This window comes from Vulpes lagopus, chromosome X (assembly GCF_018345385.1).
Source record: "Vulpes lagopus strain Blue_001 chromosome X, ASM1834538v1, whole genome shotgun sequence".
Lineage (NCBI taxonomy): Eukaryota > Metazoa > Chordata > Mammalia > Carnivora > Canidae > Vulpes > Vulpes lagopus.
In genome coordinates, this window is record NC_054848.1 from 37,845,878 (window position 1) to 37,869,624 (window position 23,747).

The 23,747-nt window shown below is 40.6% G+C and overlaps 1 protein-coding gene across 1 annotated transcript in view; it reads left to right on the forward strand.

Annotated features, from left to right (window-relative positions):
* MAOA (monoamine oxidase A) overlaps positions 1–23,747 on the forward strand; it is a 68,555-nt gene that overhangs the window by 25,290 nt on the left and 19,518 nt on the right. The window contains exons 3-5 of the mRNA XM_041741091.1: positions 5,465–5,602; positions 21,318–21,422; positions 22,187–22,278. Coding sequence (XP_041597025.1) covers positions 5,465–5,602; positions 21,318–21,422; positions 22,187–22,278 — 335 coding nt within the window. The remainder of the gene's footprint in view (positions 1–5,464; positions 5,603–21,317; positions 21,423–22,186; positions 22,279–23,747) is intronic.

Sequence of the window (23,747 nt, forward strand, 5' to 3'; positions counted from 1 at the left end):
GTACCTGGCACCTTGTAGGAGAGCATGATCTATTTGTGGAATAAACAAGTGCATCCCCAAAGCAGAAGTAGACTCAAATCCTTTACACCCAGGCCTCAGATTATTTACACAGGGAAAGTTCCAAAGAAAATAAGTAACTCATAGTTAAAAATGAGAAAGCACACAAGGAAACAAGGCACCACAGAAGGATAAGCATAAAAAAATGATCCAGAAAGATTTTGTAACAGTCAAATAAGACAGAGTAAAAAATTACTGTTCAGCATGGTTTTGTTTTATTTATTTATTTATTTATTTATTTATTTACTTACTTACTTACTTACTTATTTATTTGGTATTGTTTTATTTTTAAATTTGTAAATTAATTTATTTTTTAACCTTTGGTTTTTCTGTTTGGCATGTTTTAAAGAAGAGAAGTACTTAGGGGCCAGGCCCCTGGGTGGCTCAGTCAGTTGGTTGGGTGTCTGCCTTCAGCTTGGGTCATGATCTCAGGGTCAGGGGATCAAGCCTCCAGACTCTGCTCAGCAAGGGTCACTTCTCCTTCTGCCTTTGCCTGCTGCTCCCCCTGCTTGTGCTCTCCCTCTCTCTGTCAAATAAATAAATAAATAAATTTTTTAAAGAAAAGAAGTGCTTAAAACTAGGAGCAGGGTAAAGAAACTAAAAAAATGATCAAGTAAATTAAAAAATAATTTCTAGAAATGAAAATATACTAATTAAAATGAAAAAATTCAGCAGGCATATTTAATAGTATATTAGGCACAGCTGAAGACAGTGAATGAACCGCTAGAACTGAAAGAATTATCTAGCATGCAGCTCAGAAGCAAAGATTGGAAAATATGTTTTCAGGGGTGGCAGGCAGCTAAGACACGAAAGATAGAATTATCATGGTATAAAGAAATAATAGCTGATGATTCTCAGCATTGTTGAAAGACACGAGGAAACCTATCAGGTCCGACACATGATAAACAAAAAGAAATTCTCACTCAGGCACAGAGAAGCTGTAGTATACCAAAGAAATAGATCTCACAAGCAATTATTTTTTAAAAGACAAAAAAGATAAATCATACATACTCTTAAAAAATCAACAATTAGATTTATAAGTGACCCTTGGAACAACAAAAACAGATGCCAGAAGATATCTTCCGTGTTCTGAGATAGAGAGAAAGAGGAACTAAACTGAATTCATTACCTGCTTGAACTGTCTTTTTGCCAGAGTGACAAAAACAGAGACTTTAGGAACCAGTTTGGAGGAAATTATAAAGAAAAATGTATTTCAAGCAGAGGGAAAACAATTACAAGCAAAAGGTCTGAGATTCAATAGGGGACAGTGAGCAAAGATGTTGGTAAATATTTAAATAAAATTCAGCAGCATCAAAAGCATAAAACAAAGTAATGTCAATTTTTTTGGAGACAAACCCAAACCAAAGTACTTTTATAGCTTACAGATTGGAAAAAGGATGATAACAATTGAAGTATAAAGATTTTTGTATTTTTCAGTAGGAAGATAATCTACTGATAAACTTTAGACTATATTAAGTATGCATGTTAATATTGTTAGGAAAATGTCTAAAATAGGCCTGTCTGTATAACTTCCAAACAAGTGCAAGAAAAAACTAAGAGAAAAAGAAGAGAGCCTTCAATCCAAAAGACAGAAAGAAATCAGGGCAAAAACTATTTGAAAAAACATAATAAAATAAGTAAGTTAAGACATTTAAAAAGGAATAATAATAAATATAAATGCTAAATTCATCAATTAAAGGAAAACAATAGTCAGATTTAAACTCTAACTGAAAGACAGAGAAAGAGATAGACAAAGGGACTCCTGGATGGCTCAGTGGTTGAGTGTCTGCCTTTGACTTGTGATCCAGGGTCTTGGGATGGAGTCCCACATTGGGCTCCCTGTGAGGAGCCTGCATCTCCCTCTGCCTATGTCTCTGCCTCTCTCTGTGTGTCTCTCATGAATAAATAAATAAAATCTTAAGAAAAAGAGATAGTATTAACTCTATTAATATCAGACAAAGTAAACTTTGAGCAAAAGCATGTCATTGAAGTAAGTGTCTGTACATAATAATAAAAGACCCAGAAAATCAAACAATTCTGAACTTGTATACAGTGAATAATGTGCCCCAAAATATAAAGCAAAAATTAACAGGAATCAAAGATAAATGCCCAATGAAGTAGGGGATTTTTTTTTACATAATTTTCTAAGTTAATGATAGATTAAGCAAATGAAAAAGCTCATTTTTTAAGCTTATTCTAATGGACATATATGAACTATGCATATCACTTTTAGAGACTATATTGTTTTTTTTCGGGCAAATATGAAAAGTCTTTGAAAATTGATCATGTATGAGGGCATAACATGAGCCTCAAGAATTGTCATAAAATCCACATTCTTTGAGTACACTGCAGTTATGACAAAAAGATTAAAAAAAATCCCAGCTGTAGACGTTAAAACCCACCAAAGTTTATAGAAACATGAATCTAAAGAGAAATTGTAATGGAATTGCGAAAACACTTAAAACTGTACAAAGGAAATATTAAACTAAAGTTGTGTATATAGCTAAAGCAGTATTTAGAGGAAGATTTATAGTCTGAATTCTTCCATTGGGAAAGAAAAAAGGCTCAGTATGAATGAACTAAGCATAAAAGGAGTTAGAAAATTAAGAATATAATAAATCTAAAAGAGACAGTGAAATTGCATAAATCAGTGATACAGAAAATAAACATTCAGTAAAGAGGATCAATGAAACAAAGGTTGATTCTTTGAAGAGACTAAAAATAAAGAAGTGTCTGGTAAGATTTTTCAAGAAAAAGAAAAAAGGGACATCTCAAATAAACAGTAAAAGGGATGAAAATGTAAATCTAACTACTGATTCAGTAAAGAGTAAATGAAAAATTGATGTCATGAACTTTAAACCAACAGTTTTGAAACATACATGAAATGTATAAGGAAAAATATGCCTATCAAAATTAACACTGATTTAAAAAGAAACAGAAAATATGGGTCCTACTTTAGCCTCGAAGTAAATTGAATCTCATAGTTTAAGATTTTCCCAAAATTGGGCAGCCCCGGTGGCTTAGCGGTTTAGCGCCGCCTTCAGCCCAGGGCGTGATCCTGGAGACCCTGGATGAGTTCCACGTCGGGCTCTCTGCATGGAGCCTGCTTCTCCCTCTGCCTTGTGTCTCTGCCTGCCCTCCCCCCTCTAACAAATAAATAAAATCTTACAAAAAAAGATTTTCCCAAAATGAAAACGGCATGCCTGGATAGCTCTAGAGGTATGTTCTACCTAATGTTCAAAGAATAAATCATTCTATTTATATACAGACCCTTCAAAAGGATAGAAGAAAATATGATCATTGATTTATGAGATTGGCAATACTGTAATGCAAAAGACAGATGAGGATGAGGTAGAAGAGAGGAGAATCTCAATTTCACTCATGCCTTTGGCTATAAAAATCCTAAATAAAATGTTAGCAAAGCTTATCCTGCAATGGAAAGATAATATCAGGTTGGGTTTCACCAGGAAGGCAAGGCTGAATAATCTGGAAATAACACTTGAGGTGAATTGTCCCAATTCTGAATACACAGAGATTGGACAAATTGCACTGTACACACACCCACAGATCTCTGAAGCATCAGAGAACTAAGAATGTGGTAAAGAATCACTGGGCCATCATCTGGAAAGGATTGACCTACTTTTCTCCTGGAGGTGGGGAGTGGGGAGTGGGAGTTTACTGACCACCGAAGAAGCAAATGAGAGGCTGAGTAGTACTTTCAGAAGTCATCCAAAGCTAGAGCAACTGAAGGTCAAGTCCAGAACCCACCAAAGTGGGTGCATATGGAGGGAGGTATTGGTAAAGTCCTCATACTTTGGGTTGGCCTGTGTCCTTGGACTAAGGGTGAACTTTAAGAAGAATAGAGCAGGTGTGCATTGCGGCCCAGCTTCAAATCGTCTCAGGCACAGGAAATGCAATAAAGTTACCTGGTATCATAAGGGTCCCCAGGTGCTAGGCAGAAACAGACAAATCCTCTCTGAGAAAGATGATCATCCTCCTAGGATTCAGATTCTTTCCGTATTTTTTCAAATTCAATGAGTGGCATGCCATAGAAAATCATCAGGCAAACAAGAAACAAACGCAACATGGATAAGAACGGGTATAAACAACAAAATAAAAACAGACCCAGAAGTTATTACAAACACAGGGAGGGGGTGGAAGTCACCAGTATGTCAGTCTATTGATTAAATTACCAGGAAATGTGTTAATAAAAAAAGCTGGGGAAAATAGGGAACTGCACACAAGAAGAGAAAGTAAATTTTAGTTTATGAAGGAAGGATGGTGCTATTTATAAAAAATAATTTGTTAGGTATATGAATCTTTTTATACCTTTGTGTACCTTTTTCTGTGATATATTTTTCCCAGCTAGTATTTTTTTTTTTTAAGATTTATTTATTCGACAGAGAGAAGAGAGTATGTGATCATGAGCAGGAGAGAGCATGAGCAGGGAGAGGGGCGGAGGTGGAGAAGCAGACTCCCTGCTGAGCAGGTAGCCCAACGTGGGACTCGATCCCAGGACCCCAGGATCATAACCTGAGCCAAAGGCAGACACTTAACCAACCGAGCCACCCAGGAGCCTCATTCTGTTTTTTTTTTCTTTTTCTTTTTATTATTATTATTTTTAAAGATTTTATTTATTCATGAGAGAGACACACAGAGAGAGAGAGAGAGGCAGAGACACAGGCAGAGGGAGAATCAGGCTCCATGCAGGGAGCCCGACGTGGGACTCCATCCCAGGTCTCCAGGATCACACCCTGGACTGAAGGCAGCGCTAAACCGCTGAGCCACCCAGGCTGCCCGATTTTATTTATTTGACAACGAACACGAATGGAGTGAGGAAGGGCAGGAGAGAAGCTGACTTCCCACTGAGCAGGGAGCCTGATGCGGGGCTCCATCCCAGGACCCCGGGATCATGACCTAGGCGAAGGCAGATGCTTAACCAACTGAGCAATCCAGGCGCGCCCCACCCTCCCGCTCCAGCTGGTATTTTAAAATAAGCTCAAGAGCCCATCACTGTGGGCTGATTTAAAACTTCATCTGTTGGAAATCGGAGAATTAGGCCTATACCAACAACCGCAGAGAAAAGCATAGATAAAAACTTTAATGCTTTGAAAAAGATCTAGATTGGCACAATGTACGATAGCATTCTTTATGTGTAATGCATGTTATTGTCGAATTGCCTCACTAGTAGCTGTACAAATGGGATTGCTTAGTGATGAGTGTCATACAGGGTTCTGTCCCAAATCCTTGGGTGGAGGAGAAAGACTTGCTGCTTTCATAGGAGAAAGTGAGATATTCGTTAGTTGTAAAGAATAAATGTTTTTGTCTTTAAGACCTAGAAACCTTTTTTTTTTTTTTTTCCTGAGTTTTAACTAAAGTCTCCTGGTCACTTTTTCTCTTTCTACAGAATGAACATGTCGATTACGTAGATGTTGGTGGGGCTTATGTAGGACCAACTCAGAACAGAATCTTACGACTATCTAAGGAGCTGGGTCTAGAGACTTACAAAGTGAACGTAAATGAGCGTCTTGTACAGTATGTCAAGGTAAGTCTGACATTTTACTCAACCTGTGGGAGAGCATCGTATTTGAGAAAACATTTTTTTAAGATTTTATTTATTTATTCATGAGAGACAGAGAGAGAAAGAGGCAGAGACACAGGCTCTCCGCAGGAGCCCGATGTGGGACTCAATCCCAGAGCCCCGGATCATGCCCTGAGTCAAAGACAGATACTCAACTGCTGAGCCACCCAGGCGTCCCTGGTTTTGTTTTTAATTGTTTTTTCCTCAAAACAACTGTACCAATAGGCTCTCAACTTTACAGCAATTATTCCACCTTTTCTTTTTCTTTTCCTTTAAAAAAGAATCCTTGTGGACTCTGGGAATCACTGCCCCGGGTCAGGCCTCAGCTTGGTTCTCCTCTACATCATCCACTGTTGCCCTTGGAGGCTGCACTCTCACCCCCAGTCCAACTTGAGTGGGGGTAGGAGGCTCTCAGCTGTTTTTCTGCTTCATCCTTGATGGGGAATAGTGGGGGGCAGGAGTCACCTGTTGCAGACACCCACAGACACAGAGCCCCAGGCAGCCCCTGAAGCACCTATGAGGCGATTCTAAGGCCCTAAGGACCACTTCTTAAGACTGAACACATATTCATTCTCATTCTTACCTGACATTTTTTTTTAAGATTTTATTTATTTATTAATGAAAGAGAGAGAGAAGCACAGACACAGGCAGAAGCAGGCTCCACGCAGGGAGCCCGACGCAGGACTCGATCCCGGGTCTCCAGGATCACACCCTGGGCTGAAGGCGGTGCTAAACCACTGAGCCACCCAGGCTGTCCTTACCTGACATTTCTTTGCACACTTTGATAATTTCCTCTGTATTGGGCCTGGACTCTTGGGAGGTCTAGCTGGGTTGTGTAGTTTCATGCTGTTGAAATGAGACTGTTTAAACTCTGCTGTTATCCATGCAAGAAACAGCAGCTGTTGCCAGTGTTTTTCTGTCTTACTGAAGCCAAACATGGAGCAGCTGGGGTCTGGAAATGTGCCTTGGGAGGTCAAGTTCTGTGATCTGCCCCTGAGGCCCACTTCCTGGAACTAGCATCATGAAGGCAGGCATAATTGACTAATTTTTTTGAAGATTTATGTATTTATTAGAGAGAGCACATGGGAGGAAGGGGCATAGGGAGAGAGAATCTTAAGCAGACTCCACACTGAATGGGGAGCCTGACACAGGGCTTGATCCCATGACCTTGAGATCACCACCTGAGCCAAAACCAAGAGTTGGGCACTTAACTGAGCCACTCAGGTGCCCCTCATTTACTCATTCTAATGCCAGGATTGCCACACCAGTAACCGCATCATTTCTCAGCAGCTCTACCCCAGGCAATCACGTGGGTCTGGAGCCTCCAGGGACTTTTGGGCTTCAAGTTAAGGGTACTTGTGATGTATGCACACTGACACACAATCAGGGGATTGTGGGAAATTCTGATAGCTGGTTTGGGATGATTCGGGATGCTTAGGGGAAGTGTCTGGCCAAATTAGGTTCAGAGGTCAAGGGAGGAATGAAGAAAGTATAAAAGTATAAAAAATTATACAAAGTGTTGATGAACACTGGCTTCCATAGGCTTCACAATCAAAAAGAGAAAAATCCCTTTGCTTCCCCACTATATCTTTTCTGCACGGTATGGTGTTTCCCTGGACTAGTCAATAATAACAACAGTGAGAATGATAGCAACTAACATTTACTGAACACTTTTATGTGAATTAGCATATTTAATGTATTCACACTCAACTACTCGTTAAACGGTCATGCAAATTCACTGTCCAGTCCAACTGGAAAGCAAGCGAGTCTGATGATTGTTCTGGAATCCGAGCAGACTCATGCTTATAATCTCTTCCTCTCTAACATTCAGGTGCTGAGAGATTTTTATTTTCCCTGGAGGCTCACAGTAAACAAGGAAGTGCTTTTTTGTTCTTGAACTCATGACATCCACCTTTTTAGGCAGGCACAGTTACCCGCATTTTACAGAGGAGAAAGTTGAGGTTCAAGAAGTAAAGCCAATTGATAAGTAATGCTCTACCTACCCTGTGAGCTTATACTGTTAATGAATTTTAAGACTGACAAGGTAAACTAAAGATCACACTTTTTATTTAAGACATAATCTCATTTAAAGAAAAGATGGTCTTTAGAAATACTATTAAACTATCCTCTCACATACTTTAACCTGCCAAAGAACACATACTTCCCCCCCAAGTTAGACAGCAATGTGAAGATAAAACAAATAGTGGGTCAGTTAGAGGTTAACTTATTTTATCTGAAAGAGTGCCTTTCTGCTAGTGTTTCTAATAAATCATATCATTTCTGCAATGAGAAATAATCAGTGTAGTAGATGTTTTTATAATGACTAGGGAGCCATAAAGTGAGGAGGCCAGATTAGGGAAATTTTATATTCCATGTAAGATTATTAATAAACCATGTAACAAAACATAATTCTACTTCTTTAAAAATATCTCAGCTCTCACTGTTCCATCCACTTTTGGGGAGACACATGGACTTTTCCCCATCACCGTAGTGTATCGGGTTAATATTCCAAATTATCTTTGTGGCACTCTCTGTATCAGCTCTCATGACAACCTCAGCTTCTATAATCTACCACAGTGCATTCTTTTCAGTAAGTAATACCAAAGTGGTGGTGGGTGAATCACCAGAAGATTGCGATTGTGTAGTTAAAACTGAGCCATATTCTTTGTGGCTCAGATTGCTTCAGCTTTTAAATTTTCCCAGTATGCAGCCTTAGAGAATGCCTCGATTATTTCTTCTGTCAGCAGACTGACATTCCTCCAGTTTCAGTTTATTCCAGGATGATTTTTAGTATTCACCAAAGAATTATTCTTGACCTTTGGTAGATTGCATTTACAGTGCAAATTCTGACTTGACAATGTGGAGTTTCAAGCCTGAGCCTCTGAGCTGAGCAATGGGGATAAACGTTCAGTGGTATTTTGCACCCTGTAGCCCTTCCCAGGGAGTCTATTTACTTCATGCATAGAAGGTTCACATCGTTATTGCCAAATTCATTCATTGGTTCAATAAATAGTTACTAGATAGTCTCTTCTGTATAAGACATTGTTCCAGGCTGGAAATACAGTGGTAGACAGACAGTCAAAGTTTCTGCTTGCATGGAGCTTACCATTAGCTAACATTTCTGCCTGTATCCTTGGATCTTATGAATAGAATACATATTCTAATTCTAGTTTGGTAGATCCTGATGCTTTTTTCTTTTTTAAGTTTGTTTCTGCTTGGTTGGCTTTAGTAATCTCTACACCTGATGTGGGGCTTGAACCCACAACCCCAGGATCGAGAGTCACATGCTTTACTGACTGAGCTGGTCAGGTGTCCTAGTAGATCCTGATTCTTATACAAAAGGTTCTTGAACAGGTTTTTTAATGTAGTAAATTTGATATGGGTCTATTTAGGAGACTCTGATTTGTGAAATTAAATCAACCATGTTGTCTTTAACTTAAAAGGTGGATTTGAAGTGGCATCAGCTAGGTGTGTTTAAAACATTCTCTTTAGGGCACCTGGGTGGCTCAGTTGGTTAAACGTCTGCCTTTGGCTCAGGTCATGATCCCAGAGTTCCAGGACTGAGCCCCTGGTCAGGCTCCCTGATCAGTGGGGAGTCTGCTTCTCCCTTTCGCTCTGCTCCCCGCTCCCTCCAGAGGTACTCTTTCGCACGCTCTCCCTCTCAAGTAAATAAATAAAATCTTTAAAAAAGATTCTTAAAAATTCTCCTTATTTCTTCTTTTCCTTTGAATGATATAAGGGAAGCAGGTGGATTTGAATGCTTCTTGGATTGATTGATCCATAACTTGCATTAGTAAATTAGATGCACCATTATGATTATTTTATGAGTAAGTTTCATTGAGTTGCGGAGACTTTTTGTTAAGTTTTGCAGTGCTAAGTCTTGGAGAGGAAGGAAGAAACGCTTGATTTCTTTTTTTTTTCTTTTAATGGGATCTTCCAGATCTTAATAATGTAGGTAGGTAGAGAGGGCGAACACTGCCTCCAGAGATGGAGCAAGGCATTTTGCAGGCACTGCTTTGAAGGAGAAATCAGCACATTTCTGCATTCCCACTTTCTCCTAGCTTTCACACCCTAAATGAAAATCGAGACTATAAATATATACCACACATTTCTTTTTAGAGAATAGTGTGATGAAGATTTATTTGAAACAACACAGGCTTTCCTGATAGTAACAGCTCACCAAGCAAGTTTTCCTAGTATTGTTTCTGTTCTTCCCACAGCCATTTACTTCAGGTTTCTATGCCAACAACTGAAATCAGAGGCTTTGCAGAATGTGTGTGCTCTGGAATACTAAGTAAAAATTTTTCTGTCGTTGCTAAGAGGTGAACTTTGTTTTAGCCAGTAGGCCATGCTGAAAGCAGAGGATTTATTTTTTCATAGTTTGTCTTAATGCTCGCCAGAAATAGCTGAGTCTTTGACCCCTTGATTTATAACAGAGTGTTTCTTTTGGATTAGGGACATGTATTTTTAAGCTGCTTTCAACACTTTTCCATACTAACTCACAGAAGGTGTATCTTTTGTGTTCAAAGAAAGTTATGCTTTCACTTTCAACTCTGCTCGGTAGGAACAGCAAGAAACCAAAGGCATTAGGCTTCTTGTGGGGATGTTACTTGTTGTGTTTTGGTCTCCTTTCTTTTAATCACGTAAATCCATCCCTCCTCACCCCGTGCATAGGTATTGCCTTCCATCTGTAATGTGCCTATACTTGTGTCACCTCGTTTGAGTTGCCGAGTGATCCTATGAGGTAATAAGCATTTCCTCCCATCTTACAGATAAGAAAACTGAGGCTCAGAAATCTTAGGTGTGCCAGAGTAAGGCTTTCTAGGTCTTGAGCCCAGGGTTCTACGGATCACATCACATCATTCCTTATCCCACAGGCATAAAGTCAACTTGTAAATCCTTTTAATAAACTACTGTGAGGTATGACAAAAATCACCTTACCCTAGAGGGTTCTGAAGTCCTAACATGCAACTCAGGTGGGAGGGGCTCCTGCGGACCTGGCCTCCTGTGGACACAGGCACATCCTGGGGAAGTGCCGGGGAGCCATATGTGATGCCATTCACCAGGGTGGCTTCTTCTCTTGCATCCTGAGCCATAAATCTGGAGTCCCTCTGGCCTTCAGTGAGCAACTGACTCCTGAGCAACCCCCAGGCCATCCCAGTCAGGCACAGCAGGCTGAGGACTACAGATGAGTTCTATTACTGTGTTAAAATACGAAGTCCAGAAGTCTAGGGCATGGTTTGGAATTGTTGGTTATGTATTCTTTTTGCTAAGTGATTTATGTGAACTCATTAGTCAAAGTATGATGGAGATAAGAGTATTTTATTTTATGTCATTATATCCTGCTTGATTTAAAAAGAAAAAATAATAAAAAGAAAAAAAGGTAGGGTGCCTGGGTAGCTCAGTCGGTTGAGTGTCTGACTCTTGATTTTGGCTCAGGTAATGATCTCATGAGTTGTGGCAGGAGCCCTGCATCGGGCTCCATGCTCAGTGAGGAATCTACTTGAAGATCCTCTCTTTCCATCTCCCTCTGCCCTTTCCCCCCCCTCTAAAAATAAATAAACAAGTCTTTTACAAAAAAGAGAAAGAGAGGATTTAAAATAATATATAAAAGTCAGGGTAGAGATGAAAAAAAAGCCATTTAGGTAAGAACAGGCACATGGTGATGAGAAGGTACTCATGATAAGAAATTCTGTTTGATCATAGAAATGAAGTAATATAAGAGGGATTATTTGCTTTCTTCTCTAAATTACAGTTATATATGGGTTCTTAAAAGCAAAGAATAACCATGTTCATATATTTTCACTTTGATCTATCATTTAGTACAAAGATATATGGATGTCACTTGTAAAAAATAGTTTTTAGTAACTTCTTTTCCACCCTCCATTTTAAAAAGACTTCATTTCTTTCTTTTTTTAAATTTATTTCTTGTGTTTACAGGAGAGTGTAGACAGAAATTACTCTTAAAGCCTTATACTGTTTAGAAAACTAGGTCAGGATCACCTGTGTGGCTCAGTTGGTTAAGCATCTGCCCTTCTCATGTCATGATCCCAGAGTCACAGGATAAAGCCCTGCATTATACACCTAATGGTTAAGATAAATTTTTATGTTATGTGCATTTTAACACAAGTTTTTTTTTGTGAGAGAGAGAGCCTGTACATGTGGGGTGGGGAGGGGCAGAGAGAAAGAGAGAGGGAGAATCTTAAGCAGGCTCCATGGTCAGTGTGGAGTCTGAGATCCCATGACCCAAGATCATGACCTGAGCTGAAAAAAGTTGGATGATTGACCAACTGAGCCACTGAGGTACCCCTACAATTCTTTTAAAAAAGGGAAAAAAACAGAAGGAAAAAAACCATAGCAACTAACCTGACTTTTCTATATATTGGGATGTCACTTCAACCACGTAGAAGCTTTATGCTCTACAAACTAAATCAGAGATTTCTCCCTGAAAATTTATAGGAAAAAAGGAGAGGCTTTGAGAGAAAGTGGCTAATGTTGACCTAGCTCTCTTTTTTTATTTTTAAGATTTTTAATGTATTTATTTGAGAGAGAGAGCGAGAGCACACGTGTGCATAAGCAAGGTGTATAATTCAGTGACATTAGATATATTCACACGATTGTGCACCCATCATCCGTTCACAGAACTCTTTTCATCTTCTTGCTATTCATTTTTATTTTTTATTTATTTATTTATTTATTTATTTATTTATTTATTTATTTGAGAGAGAGAGCACGAACAGAAGGTGGGGAGAGGGAGAAGCAGACTCTCCACTGAGCTGGGAGCCCAATGTGGGGCTGGATCCCAGGATCATGGGATCATGATCTGAGCCGAAGGCAAAGGCTTAACTGACTGACCAACCCAGGGACCCCTTGCTATTCATTTTTAATAGTTCATCACAGCAATCCTTTTCTAACCATTCCTTGAGAAGTAGTCTAGAGTCACCCTCTGTGACTCAGCGAACTGGCTTTCAGTGGCAGCACAGAAAGGGCATTCGGTCAGACACAAAGGATTTCTCTTAAGGCTGTGGAGCTTTGCAGTCACCTCCTCAAGTGGGGCCTGGGCATTGTGGTTAATGGCAAAAAGAACCTTATTGGTGGAATGAAACATCACATAAGCAGCTTCCTTAAGAGAAATTGCTCTAGGCTCCATGATAACCCAACTGCTGGAGGTTCTGAGTTTTCAGATTATAATGTAGTTGCCAGTTTGAGATCACAATCTCCTTTTTCCTCCCCCTATATTCTACTCCCTCCCTAGTCCGACTTTCTCCCTATTTGCCCCCTCTGCAGCCCCTACCTTGCCCCCACAGTACACACCCACTATCCCAGCCCAAAGACTTAATCATTGGTCTTGAAGTTTCAAACTTTTGTAGAATAGCCTTCTAACAGTTGAAACCTGAAACACCCTTGAATGTCTTTTTTTAAAGATTTTATTTATTTATTCATGAGAGAAACAGAGAGAGAGAGAAAGAGAGGCAGAGACACAGGCAGAGGGAGAAGCAGGCTCCATGTAGGGAGCCTGACATGAGACTCAATCCTGGGTCTCCAGGATCACGCCCTGGGCCAAAGGTGGCACTAAACCGCTTAGCCACCCAGGCTGCCCTAAACGTCTTTATAAATCCCATACCTGGTCCATTCTGGGCACTTCCTGAAGAAGGGAAGTTCCGGTGTCCCAGGAGCACACATTGACCCAGCCAGAAAGTCTTTGGTGTCCTTGCCTTGTCCTGCCATTTAATGGGATTGATGCTGCCATATGTAGCCCTTCATTTCAGGCCTGGACTTTAATAAGCTTTTTCACTTCTATGTCAAGTTCATTGAACGAATACCTTTTGAAGACGGGGTGGACTGCAGAGTTTTAGTAAGTGGCAGTTTCCCCTACTTTAGAGGTAGAAGAATGCCATAAGAATGCACATATTTGGTTCAAGGTCCTACAGAAGTGAGTGAGAGAGACAGACAGACAGATATGGAAGTGGAATTGATAACTAAATTTAGCACACATAGAACTTGAATCTGAAGGGACAGATAATGATCACAATGTGGATACCTTCTATTTGAGCAGTCTAGTATTGTTTGCATAACACTTCATTTTGCTGTTTGCTTTGTGTTTGGATTTTATGCTACCAGAAGAAGAAAATTCTGGGTGGAGTCACAGAAAATGTGAGTGTTAATTATAGTTAATTGTAATGATCACTTTGATCCCGAAAACTGTTGAACTGAGTCCTTTTCATATAAAGGACTTTACTCATGGCAGGCTCTCCAAGCAGAGGGATCGATTCCTGGACTCCTAGTCCATTACCTTTCATTCTGACAGCGCTTGTGTCATTTGTCAGACTCAAATGATACGCTGGAAACCTCAGGCTGAGATTTAATTTTGTGTGTTTGCCAAAGTACCCAATGGCCTAGTTTCCACAGCCAGATCCAACAGATAAATGTCTCTGTAAAAAACCTCAGGCTTCCGACACGATGGGAAGAAATCACCACTGGCCCACATTTGGTGCCCAGGGGGAGTCATAAAAGTGGACTCTGAAGCACAGATATGGGCACAGTTGCTCATTTACATAATTATTTGGGCCAAAAAAGCCCTGAGTGTCCCTGACTTTTCCCAACTTGTAGATTTTTAAAAACTCCTCTGATGTTCAAATGTAGGAAAGATTGTGCTGAGGATTTAATCGCTCCTGGTCCCCTCCCCCTCCCACATCTCCACCGTCGTGATCACAGGAGCCACTGCTGAAGCAATTCCATGCAGTAGAGTGGCAGGGCTGCATCTGCCCAATCACTGGGCGATGCAAGGTGAATGCACTCAGTTCATAGCCAATCTGGCAAGAAGCTCTGCTTTGACCTTGACCCTCTCTACTTGCTCTGACGTACTTTCTCGTTGTACTGCCTGGTTTCCAGGGGCAGAGTCCCAGCCTCGATACTCAGCACAGAGCACTTGCAATTTTAGCTCGACATACAAGCAATTTCATTTGATTTCTCCTGTTTGACTCAGTGTTGTGGGATGACATACATTCTTGTTCAGGAGACGTTCACATGAGACTGTATTCCCATTAGGGTCCTTTGGAAACTAAGTCCTTTGGTTATCAGGACTCCTCTTTCTAGTCCCTGTTCTTTGTGTTCCCTCAGGACCCTGCGAGCATCAGCCAGAATAGGAAGAAAGCATACCTAAGGGAATATTTTCTAAGCAGCACTAATCCCAAAAGTGTTTTGCCAAAGAGGGAGTTTCCTGGTCAGATGTATTCTGGAAATGCTCCATGTTCTGCCCCTATCGTTGAGTGCCAAGATGTCTGTTAGCATATTAGGAGTCCTATGAGAACTGGCAGAAGAAAATTAAACAGAAAGACTTTAACTATAAGCTGAGATGTCCTAGATCCATGACCATGGAGCCCATTTTCGGGGGTTCATCCGTAAAGAGTAAAGTGAGAAATACTCACACAGGAAATGGTTTTTGAGATTTTCATCTTTTTCTCTTCCCTTCAACACCTGACACATAAGGAGTTCGAGTAAATTTGATGGTAGTATTGATGATGGCTGTTTTAGAAAAGGTATGTATGTGGAGTTGATCGTTAAAAATCAGTGCTAAATTGGTATTCATTAGAAGATCTTGTCTGAGGTGGGAAAAGAGGGTGTCATTTTGCATAGAAAGAGGCTGGACCCTTTCTGGAACCTGGAGGAGCTAGATGTGATAGGAGATGGGCTCTACATGCAAGGCTTGTATCCCCCCCTTTTTAAAAAAAAGGCTTTTATTTATCCATTTGAGGGAGAGAGCAAGAGAGAGCACAAGCAGGGAGCAGGGCAGAGGGAGAAGCAGACTCCCTGCTGAGGGGGGAGCCCGATGAGGGGCTCCATCCCAGGACCTTGGGATCATGACATAGCTGAAGGCAGATGCTCAGCTGACTGAGCCATCCAGGTACCTCTATATTTCCCCCTTGTATTCCTCCATTTAACGAGTATTTCTTGGAACACTGGTATATACAGGGAGTGTAGGAGATACAAATATGTGTGAGGCATAGCCCTTGTCGGGTGCATTGAAACTAGTTGGGTAAGTTCTTACATAAGTCAGTTTAATAGTATAGAAAATAGTGAGGTGCTATGAGCAACAAACAAAGTGCTCTAGTGTGTCAGAGGCAGCAGAAGTCATTTCCAGCTTCGGCAGCTAGGTAGGATCTTTGGGACCATGTTTCTCCCAGAGCTATATTTACTCATGCCAACAACCTCCAGACCTAGAAAGCACATCCTCTTTTTTAAAAATTTTATTTATTAATTCCTGAGAGACACAGAATGAGGCAGAGACACAGGCAGAGGGAGAAGCAAGCTCCATGCAGGGAGCCCGATGTGGGACTTGATCTCCGGCCCTCAGGATCACGTCCTGGGCTGAAGGCAGTGCTAAACCGCTGAGCCACCCAGGCTGCCCCTAGAAAGCACATCCTAATAGGCTCCCAATGAAGGATTCAGCTCAGGGTCACTGCAGGTCCAATCTTCCTAACATGTTAATAAAGCTGTTCTGGAAAAACAGCCACTCATCCTCACAGTATAACATGTTCATCTTTTTTTCTAGCCGCCTGTTTCTCCTGAGTTAATGGCATTTGTGAAAGAGGAAAATGCTCTGTCAATGATCTTTGCTTACCCAAGAGCCTCCAGAAAAGCTCATATTGTTGCTATCCCAACTGCTTTGTTTATAATGTCTGGATAGAACTAGAATCCCTTTGGAAAGGTGGCATGAATATTCATTTGAAACCTTGCATTCTTGATACCATGGCATCATTTGCACCTGAGCTAATTTTTAAAAAATATTTTATTTATTTATTCATGAGAGACATAGAGACAGAGGCAGAGACATAGGCAGAGGGAGAAGCAGGCTCCCTGCAGGGAGTCTGATGTGGGACTTGATACCAGGACCCTGGGATCATGCCCTGATCCAAAGGCAGATGCTCAGCCACTGAGCCACCCAGGGGCCCCAGTACCTGAGCTTATTCGTTGTCTTTTTCCTGAGATGAGACTGTACAGCTCCAGTGCTGCTGCACTGACGGATAGCCATGCTGGTCCTGAGAGAGGAACTGATAATAAGATGAAGTACCAGGTCCTGAGCAAACACCCAGGAATGTGCTGCCAGCCCTTGAAAGTTGTGTGAGAAGTTGTACATAGCAGTTTGGAAGTTCTCTTCAATACAGAGGAAGCAGAGGCATGAAAAATGCAAACCATAACACTGTGCACATAGAAGAACAAACCCAGATATTGGCTGAGTTCCCCAGGGAAGCGGGTGGGCAGAGGAAAAGGCTGAAGATCGGACCCTGGGGAGTCAGTGGATGGAGGAAAGGAGGATTTTGCAAATAAAGCTGGACACTAGTTGGAGACTTGGCGCAAGCCGTGCGGTATGATGGGATAGATGTTTCCGTATCAGTTAGGATGGCTTGTATTCGGTAGAGTGTAATGATTTAGGTTTGAAGAGAGCTTGGCTACCTGCATTTGGAAAGAGGAAGAAAATGAGTTTTTCAAACTATGAATACGACATAGTACCACCATCCTATTGAATGGGTGTCTTTTTTGATAATATCTTTATTTAAAGCATCATATGTACTGTAGAAAAGAAACCACCAAAAGATTTCTCTTAGAGACTTGTCAAAACAGTGAGACAAGGATGCCAAGGTATTCATATGAGTTGGGTAGACTTGTTCCTAAACCAGTCTAGAACATATCTGTTTATCTTCAAGATGATTAAAAAATATTTGGCAGCTCTCCTCGATGGCCTTTGATACTCTTTAATAACACACACTTCCTTTTGTTTAACTAAAACAGAAAAGTACAGAGAGATGAAGCTCTCCAACATGCCGGTCAGTAAATGTTACTAGCTTACTCAATACTTGGTATATTTTATTGGACCAACAAGAAAGAATGATGTGGGAGCTGTAAACTCTCAACTCCTGGCAATAGTCTCTTGTTATTACGAACTTCAGTACGTTGAGGATGTGGTTTCTCAAAGAGATTTAAGTATTTTGGGCACAGTTCCAGGGACATTGTGTTCTACTCGACCTCAACCATTCCTACTGTGTCAGAGACACTATGCTTTAGAGATTAAAGGCCACTTTGGAAGGCTTGGAAGGCTTCAAAGTATAGGTACAAAATGAACTTGACCTTTACCCAAGATTTTGTTCCTTTTATTTTTCAAGAGCAGTAGCCATTTGGAAATATTGAGGAAGTCCTGACTCTTTTGTGAGAAAATGATACAATCATATTTAAGAGATTGAGAAGGTCTGGGTTTGCAGGCTGTTCTCACTCCATCAGGAGGCAGCTCCAGGCCCTGCTACTACACTAATTTAGGGATTCACACACATAAAAAGTAGTCTTGAGTTCTCTAGTTTAGAAGCAGGCCACGGAGGAAATAAATCTCCAGGGGTTTCTGAGAAAGGAAGAGGTGACATATAGGTGCTGCCTATTTCCACATATATCCATTTCTTTAGCAAACTTAAGTTTTCTTCTTTTTTTTTAAGATTTATTTATTCATTTTAGAGACAGAAGGATCACGAGTGGGAGGGGCAGAGGGGGAGAGGGAGAGAGAATCTCAAGCAGACTCTTCACCAAGTGTGGAACCCGGCATGGGGCTCAATCTCACTACTAAGATCATGACCTGAGCTGAAACCAAGAGTCAGATGCTTAACCAAGTATGCCACCAGGGATCCCAGATTTAAGTTTTCTATGGAATGAGAGCAGAGAACCTGAACATGAAGAGTGAAACTAATTAATGAAATCCCTTTATCAACTTGATACCTCTGTCAATAGGATAAAAATTAATGTCCTAATGGGTCTTTATGATCATCTTTTAGAATTTCCATGGCTCCTGTTTGTAAAATGATTGCCAGGCTGGACTCCTCTCTCCTTGAATTGTTTACTTTTCCTGCCACCTCTTTGTTTATCAAGGCTCAGATCATGGGGCCTTTAGGCCATGTGTGAAATAAGACTCTGGTTGGCATCATCCTGAGGAGAACTTGATTAGAAATGTGGGACACAGGATCCCTGGGTGGCGCAGCGGTTTAGCACCTGCCTTTGGCCCAGGGCGCAATCCGGGAGACCCAGGATCGAATCCCACGTCAGGCTCCCTGCATGGAGCCTGCTTCTCCCTCTGCCTATGTCTCTGCCTCTCTCTCTCTCTGTGATGACTATCATAAATAAATAAAATAAAATAAAGAAATGTGGGACACATTTGTTGAATTATATTTAAGATACTTAATGCCCCCAGATGATTGAGCATGTTTGGTTTTATAAAAAAAATACTTTTTTTTTTCAAAGCAAAGATCGATTTTGTATGAGACTATTCCTTGAGGATGAACATATTTTACAGAGGAAAATGTAGATTTCCCCCGATTTCAATTAAGGGAAGAACTGTAACAAGAACCAGCTGCTCTGAAGGCTGCCCATGAGCTGTTAACCCCAGTTGGCCTCCTCTCCAAAGCTAGCATAGCCTTCTGGGTAAAATGTCTGCCCATTTTTCTCCAGACATGCTTCCTCATTTTCCTTGGTTGACCCTGTTTTCTCAACTTACAGCTTATACCCCAGAGCTTCTTCGTCTCCATTTTTATTCCTTTTAAACATAAAAGATTTGTGTGGAAGATTTCTACATTTCACATTTCCACACTCTGCTTTATCCAGTTGGGAAGGTTCAGATATCTCTAGAACAAACCTATCTCTACATTCTATCAACCCTATAGGAGGGACAGAAAGCTTAATGTTTATGAGCAAAGGCTTTGGGAACAGGAAAATTTCCGTTCTATTGTTTTCCAGCTAATACCCCTGGGCTTTAGTTTCCTCCTTTATAGGATGGAAATATTAATAGTGCTTGCCTCCACAGGGTTGGGGGGAGAGAATGCGTATGGAGAGCTTAGCCAGGGCCAGGCATGGAGAAAGATCTCAATAAATGTTAGTAATAATGGTAGTGATAGTGGTGGTGGTGATGATAAAGGTTTGGAGTCTCAGATAGTCCTATTGCAGCATTACAACATCACATTTTTCAAATAAGAAATCAGATCACATAATCTGCCAAGGTTATTTGAATTTGCTACTGTGGCAGGCAAAATTAGTTGTCACTTAATGGCTGCCGTATAGCGTTACTCAGTTGAAGAGTGCATGGGCGCACGCATGCGTGTGTAAGTGTGTGCACATGAATGCAAATACTTTTAGGTCTTATGTCCCTACCTTGATGGTCAGGAGTTTTGCTTTAGCTCTCCTCCCACGTTTTTTTTTTAATCTGACACAGTAGTTAATATTGTGTAGTGCACACAGTAGGCTTTCTGCAAATATTGAGTATGTTTTTATTTGATAGAAAATAACAGTCTTGTGCAAAATTGAATAATTAGACAATATTTTGATCTTATGAATGTTCTATTTTTAGAGGAACTACATTAGGAATAAAACCCTAGAAAATACCTAGACCTGGTCTTCTCAAGGATTCACTTCCTCCTCACTCTGGTGTTTGCATAGCACAAGACTTGTCCCACAATGGAAATGAAGTCAATGGTGGCAAATAATTAGCCATCTTTATGTTAGATGTCTCGGTACCAAGCAATAGAAAGCCAACCTTGGCTGACGAGAGATTTATTTTTTTTTTAATTTTTAAAAAAGATTTTATTTATTTATTCATGAAAGACACAGAGAGGCAGAGACCTAGGCAGAGGGAGAAGCAAGCTCCCTGTGGGACCCTGATGTGGGACTCGATCCCAGGACACAGGGATCACAATCTGAGCCAAAGGCAGGTGTCCCTAACAAGAGGGATATAGTGAACGGTTGTCAAAGAGCCCAGAGAATCAACAGGAGACTGGAGGGCCACGTTTAGGAATAGGCAGTAATCAGGGGAGCTTTGGCAAGTTAGGGGCAGGAACCACAACATGGTCTTTAGAGCTGGAAGCATCGTGCAGCATGCTGCCATGGGGAAGGAGAACCCAGAGTTAGCTTTCTTCTGTTGTTGGGTGACTCATTCGAGGATTAGAAGTCAGAGGGGTAGAGAAAGGATCTAGCCCATCACCTTCAATAATGGGAGATGATACCCAGGACCCTCCTCCCTATACATCTATCCACAAAGGAGGAGAGACAGTTCCCCAAAAAGAAACCAGGATAATAATTGGGAAAGAAACATGGATGCTGGGCAACCAAAAAATGTCAAGTGCCCATTATTCTCTTTCTCATATGTTGAGTCATGATGTTAGGCATGGTCGGTTGTCCAGCCGATCTTTAGTGTGAACCCTAAAACACAGTCTGAGATGTTCTGCTTTGTTGTTCCAGTCTTCTGGGTGGTTCAAGGATAGTCTTCCATGTCATCATCCTGCTCTCATCTGAGTGGGAAGCATCCCTTCCAAAGAGATTAGATAGGAACTTGAGGGTTGAGAATATTGTGGCATCAGCATTAGATATTAGGATGAACTACCTTTATTTATTTTCTCTATATAAGTAGGAGTAAGTTCACAGCTATTTTTTACTGTTAATCAAATACAGGTAACACAAACACAGGGGACTTTTTGCTAATCTAACTGAAGTTTGGGGCCTATATAAGTAAAATATATTTACTTTCTATCAAAGGTGATGCTTTTGCAACAGGAGAGGATGCTGCTAGTTTGAAAATGGCCCTTATGTTGGCTGGGTTTTGTTTTTTAGAATGCCATTCTCATTTAAGGTATTATCCTTTGCTTCTATGTTGTAGGGGAAAACTTATCCATTCCGAGGAGCCTTTCCTCCGGTATGGAATCCTATCGCGTATTTGGATTACAACAACCTGTGGCGGACATTGGATAACATGGGGAAGGAGGTAAAGTGTGTGTTCAGCTTACATGTGACCTGTTACTAAGAACAACAGCAACTGTTTAACATCCTTCAGTTCAGGGAACATTGCTCTGGACCTTAACACACATCATTTCCAATGCACCCAGATCCTCTGCGAAGTCGATAGTATTTCCCCTTACGAGGAAAATGGGTGCAATGAGGATTATAGGGAAATTTCCCCAACACCACACAGCAAGGGAATCAGGATTCAAACCCACATCTCTCTGATTGTAATGCCTATGTGCTTTCAACTTTATGCCACTGAGAATTTGTGTGGTGTATTTTTGCCAGGTATCCTACTCATAGTTGCCTTATCCATGTGTGATGCTCCTTTAGATAGTAAAATAAAGAGGATTGTTCCCCCACAGTTTTTGTACCTAGTGCCAGGCTCCATAAGATCACTCTCACACACTTAAATTGGGGACTTAAAATGGGCATTCGCTTTCAATAATAATGATCATCATCATCATCATCATTACATATTAATTTACATACACATTTATTCCCCCCCTTTTGCATGACCATCATAATAATTATTATCATCATTATTATTATGGAAACACCATTAAGGCATAGAATCCAGAGATATATCCATCCCAAACCCATCACTATCTATATTAGAAATCTGTGCCAATCACACATTCCAACACAGACACAGAGACTGCTTTTCAGAGTTTGTTCTGAAGGCCTCTTGGCAAGATAGTGGGCAGTAACCATTACACCTGAATGTGGGCCCTTCTTCCTCCACAGATTCCAGCAGATGCACCATGGGAGGCCCCACATGCTGAGGAATGGGACAAGATGACTATGAAAGATCTTATCGATAAAATCTGCTGGACAAAGTAATCTTGACTATTTAAAGTTGACTTACTATCTTTCCTTTGGATCTTTCTGTCCTATCTTGAACTACAATGGGGTTTTTCTCTTTTCTTTTTTTTAAGATTTTTATTTTTAAAGTATTCTCTACATCTGACACAGGGCTTGAACTCACAGCCCCAAGATCAGGAGTTGCATGCTCCACCTACTGAGCCAGCTAGGCACCCCTGCAGTGTTTTTTTTCAGTAAGTTATAGGAAAGAAGGTTAGAGGAAACCTAATGATCAGTCAGTAGCAACTTTGAGGTAACTTTAGACACTTCAGAGTGGGTTTGAACATAGAATGAATCTAAAACATAAGAAAAAGAGGAGGTGAATTAAGTGGAATTTTTTAATGAAAGCACTGTATGATTTGCAGTAAAACAAGTAATTGTGTATTCAAATTATATAGCAGTCAGCTACAGAAGCAATTTGAGAAGATATTAAAGTAATTCCATACAGATGTAGAAAAATGTGGAACAGAAGGCAAGCTAGTCTATTTTAATGAAAAATATAAATTTTATGATGTTTTCAATGAGAACCTGTGTAATGAGTTGAGTTACTTATAGATTGTTTAGTCAGCTTTCTGGGGCTGCTATGTGAAAGCATTGTACCAGTCAGTGAGGAATGGTGGTGAAAGCGTTAGGCGTGGCCTCTAAACTCATGGAGTTAATATTATTCTAGCAGGAGAGACTGACATTATCCACATAATTCCATAATGTTACCAGAGTGATTGTAACAGGGCTTTTGATCTGAGGGGCAGGAAGAGATTCTTGGATACAGCAATCTTTAAACATAAACCAAGGACTTAGTGCATCAACTAAAAATTAATCACAGAAGATGGGAGGAGATAGGAAAGGTTGGACAGTGTGGAGGACATGGTATTTTCCAGGAATACCATATAGTGGATGAGAGAGAGAGAGAGAGCAGAAAGATGATGGTGTGGAGGGAAATGTCTTCTAGAAACGAGCCATAATATTTGGGTACAGACAAGAAGGGAAGATGATGTGGGAATATCAAATCTACAAGGAATGTGCCACAGTGGATGAGGGGAGACCAGATGTATAGATAGTATGGAGATGACATGTTCCAGGAGTGAGCCTTAGCAGAAAGGAAGAGTGGATGGTGTGGGGGAATGGTATCTTCAAGGAATGAGCCACAGTGGAAGGGGTGAAAAATGAAAGTTGGATGATGTATGCATGCAGATGGTATCATCCATGAATGAGCCACAGTGTATGCTGGTAGACAAAAAAGCTGGATGTTGTATAGGGAGAAGTTATCTTTCAAGAATGATCCAATTGATGGGGTAGAGAATAAGGATGAAATGTATGAAGGGATGGTATTTTCTAGGTATGAAACCAAGTGGATTGGGGAAGGCAAGAATGGATATTTGGTGGGATGTATCTTCCATGAATGAGCTTAATCATGGAGAGAGACAGGAAAGTTTGACCATGTGGG